General features: G+C 44.1%; 1 protein-coding gene across 1 annotated transcript in view; it reads right to left on the reverse strand.

The window, feature by feature from the left end:
* Positions 1–2,666, reverse strand: part of LOC103809947 (glycerophosphodiester phosphodiesterase domain-containing protein 5-like) — a 21,896-nt gene extending 19,230 nt beyond the window's left edge. Inside the window, exons 1-3 of the mRNA XM_009082820.1 lie at positions 2,456–2,666; positions 1,698–1,801; positions 853–946 (exon numbers count right to left, since the gene is read on the reverse strand). Of these exons, the coding sequence (XP_009081068.1) occupies positions 853–946; positions 1,698–1,801; positions 2,456–2,638 (381 nt within the window). The 5' untranslated portion in view covers positions 2,639–2,666. The remainder of the gene's footprint in view (positions 1–852; positions 947–1,697; positions 1,802–2,455) is intronic.
* Between the last annotated feature and the right edge of the window lie 323 nt (positions 2,667–2,989).

Below are 2,989 nucleotides of genomic sequence, written 5' to 3' on the forward strand. Positions count from 1 at the left end.
GTTTTTTTGGTCAGAGGTGAGACAAAGCCATAACAGCACCCTCAGCACTCGGCTGAAAGTTGGATCAGGCATGAGACTGAATGTGGGCTCCAGTGCCTGGAGTTAGAGTTATTTCTTAGCCTATAGCTCTGGATGCAGAAGATGGAAATGCAGGTCTTGTCTTTATTTGGGAGTTTCCTTATGAGGGAAAGGACAGTGGAAATGGATGAGTAGGTACAAATTTTAGGAAAAGTTTGGCTTTGGTATGTTTCTAGTAACCAAAGCAGACTCTAGAGAAAATTTTGCAGGATTTGGAAAAACGAAGATTTCAGGAACCTCTTTGGGTATAAACTTCAGCAGCATTTTGAGACCATATCTGTAATTTCTACCTGGAGAAAACCCTTCAGCAGAGCAGGGTGAGTCAAGGCATCTTCAGTAACAATGCTCCCCTTCCTCTAATGACCCTTTCTATATGGGATTAGATGAATAACTTGGCAGTGAAGATGCAGCACCACCACCACGTGACTCAAAACCCCATACTTCCAAAGCAAGTTTTTAGCTTTTCCTAAATCTAAATTCAGCCACTGCTGGCTCAGTTTTCCTTGGGTTCAAGAAGAGATTGGACACATTTATTGAAGGGAAATCATCAAGAGAAATCACAGAAACAACATCTGGCTCAGACACCCCTGAGCTGAAACTGGTGGACATGGAGAGAAAACACGGTAAAAACACTCACTGTGTTCCAAATCTTCCCCAGGTATCCACTGTCTAAGGATCATATGGAGGGCTAGACTGAGCCCTAGTCTGAGGTGCTAAAGCCATCCCTATGTTTACTTTTTAGATCATGGTCAGCTTACAAGGAGCATTACTTACCAGTAACAGTGAGATGTATGTGAACAAGATTGCGGCCACAATCAGGAGAACAAGAGACCAGAGAAACCAGAAGCCCAGGTTCCCATAGTTATACCTAAAAAGCAATAAAATATGGTAATAATGTTTGTGGTTAGTACATGGACTGGAGGAGACCAACAGCCTGTTCCTTGAAATTCTGAAATTTTCAAAGCAATAAAACAAAGCGTGAGTGAGGAATAACTCACCCTGTAACATGCAAAAGTGATTAAGAGCCTCCTTCCCAAGATCCCTGATTGCATTAACCTCCAGACCAATAGACATTATTACACCTTTCCTTCCCATAATATTTGAGCAGCTTTAATTTAATTTTAGGGGCCAGATTTGCATAACTGTTGCCTATGTGCTGCAGGAGGAAAGAACACACACGAATCCCTGATGATTATTTTTCACTTTTAAGTCCGAGAACATAGAATTCTCTTTCAGTGAGGTAGCTGATGCAATGCCTCTGATTCCAGCCACCACATTTCTTCAGGTGGAACGGGGGAAAAAAAGAAAGACTCAGAAGGACTAAAAAGAGCTTTTTAGTCCATTTCACTCACAATTTTTGGGATGATGATTCTCCCCTTTCTTCCAAATTCACACTCACAACATAAAACTGTAGCCAATCTGAGGGCAAAGCCTCATTACTTCTGAAGTCAACAAACATTCAACTCAGATGCTGTAACCAAGAGTTTAAGGAGCCAAATCTTTGCTTCATGGCTAAAGTGCCCATTTGCAACACAGCTGCTGGGGGAGGTGCTCATCCCTTCCCAGACACCCCAGTGACAGGCCCAAGGGACAGGAGAAGAGAAAAAGATGGTACTTACCAGTCAAAGTTGTTGTAGTCATTTTTTGCTTCGCCCCACATGTACAGAAAGACCAGAGAAAAGCAGAAAGCTCCAACGAGCAATGGGAAAAACATGCATTCCCGCTGGAGAGGGAGAGGAAGGACAAGTGGTCAGAGCCTTGGCTACCCCTAAGCAATCAGAGCAAATGTCAGGTACTTTGAGGCTGTCCCTAAAACATGTGGCTTGGTGGGGGAATTCTAACTGAAGTAAATATGGAGAGGAATTCCTTCCCTGTCTTTTGTGACTAGGGGAATGTCTGCAAAAAAATTCCTTCCCTGTGTTTTGTGACTAGGGGAATGTCTGCAAAAGAGTATTCTGCATTATTTATTTTCAGGGAAAAGAGAAGTCATGACTTTCCAAATGAACAGGATTTTAACTATCCTCACACAGGAGGAAATTGCACTGTGTAGCAGCCCTCTTTGCAAACCTTACTGCATACCCACCCCAAATGTTACTTCTTTAATTTGATTCTATGGCTTTGAGATGGCTAGGAGGGTTTGGTGCAAAGTCCTTCCCTGCCACCACATATTTCTTAGCTGTGTAATGGCACAAACACACTGAGTTTGCCACAGAAACACAACAATTCATCAGGCAGTTAGAGCAAAATCTAACAGCTCAGAAGATCTCAGTGGGCTCCAAATGATGTTGGGCTGGGATTCCATGACATCAACCCTGTGTCTGCTTGGACTTCCCTGTCCCTATGCAGAAACCAGTGTGCTGATTTTGAGCTAATTTACCATCTTGCAGCAGCATTTCCCAGGCTCAGTCCTTCTGCGCTGGTACCGCTTCCACCGGCAGCTGTAGAAACCAGCCAGGCAGGAGATGAAGGGCTGGTGCTCATACCTCTGTAGCAAGTGGCGACGTACCACCTTCAGCTTCCCAAACTTGAGGCTCTTGAAGCTGGTGGAACTGGCCTCCATCTGAGTGGCTTTATCTCATCTTCCTCCTGAAACAAGATCACAAGTTTCATGGGGAGACTGTAGCCCCTGCCCCCCCTTTCCTATTGGATAAACTTCCCATAGCAGAAAAGGGATAGGAAGCTTTCCCAAGAGGATGCTGAGATCAGCAGAAGACACCTTGCCTAATTTTATACACCAAAATGAGATGTCTAACACAGAAATGTGGTCATTGCAAGTCCCCTCAGTAGTCAGTGGTGCTCCTGGTAGTAACTTAGGTGCTCTGAATCACCTCTGAGGAAACCTCTGCCTCCTTTTGACTATACAGAGAGCTCTGGGAAATGAATTAATTAGGCACTCCATGCAGATTCTCAA

Source organism: Acanthisitta chloris, unplaced genomic scaffold, assembly GCF_000695815.1.
Source record: "Acanthisitta chloris isolate BGI_N310 unplaced genomic scaffold, ASM69581v1 scaffold229, whole genome shotgun sequence".
NCBI lineage: Eukaryota > Metazoa > Chordata > Aves > Passeriformes > Acanthisittidae > Acanthisitta > Acanthisitta chloris.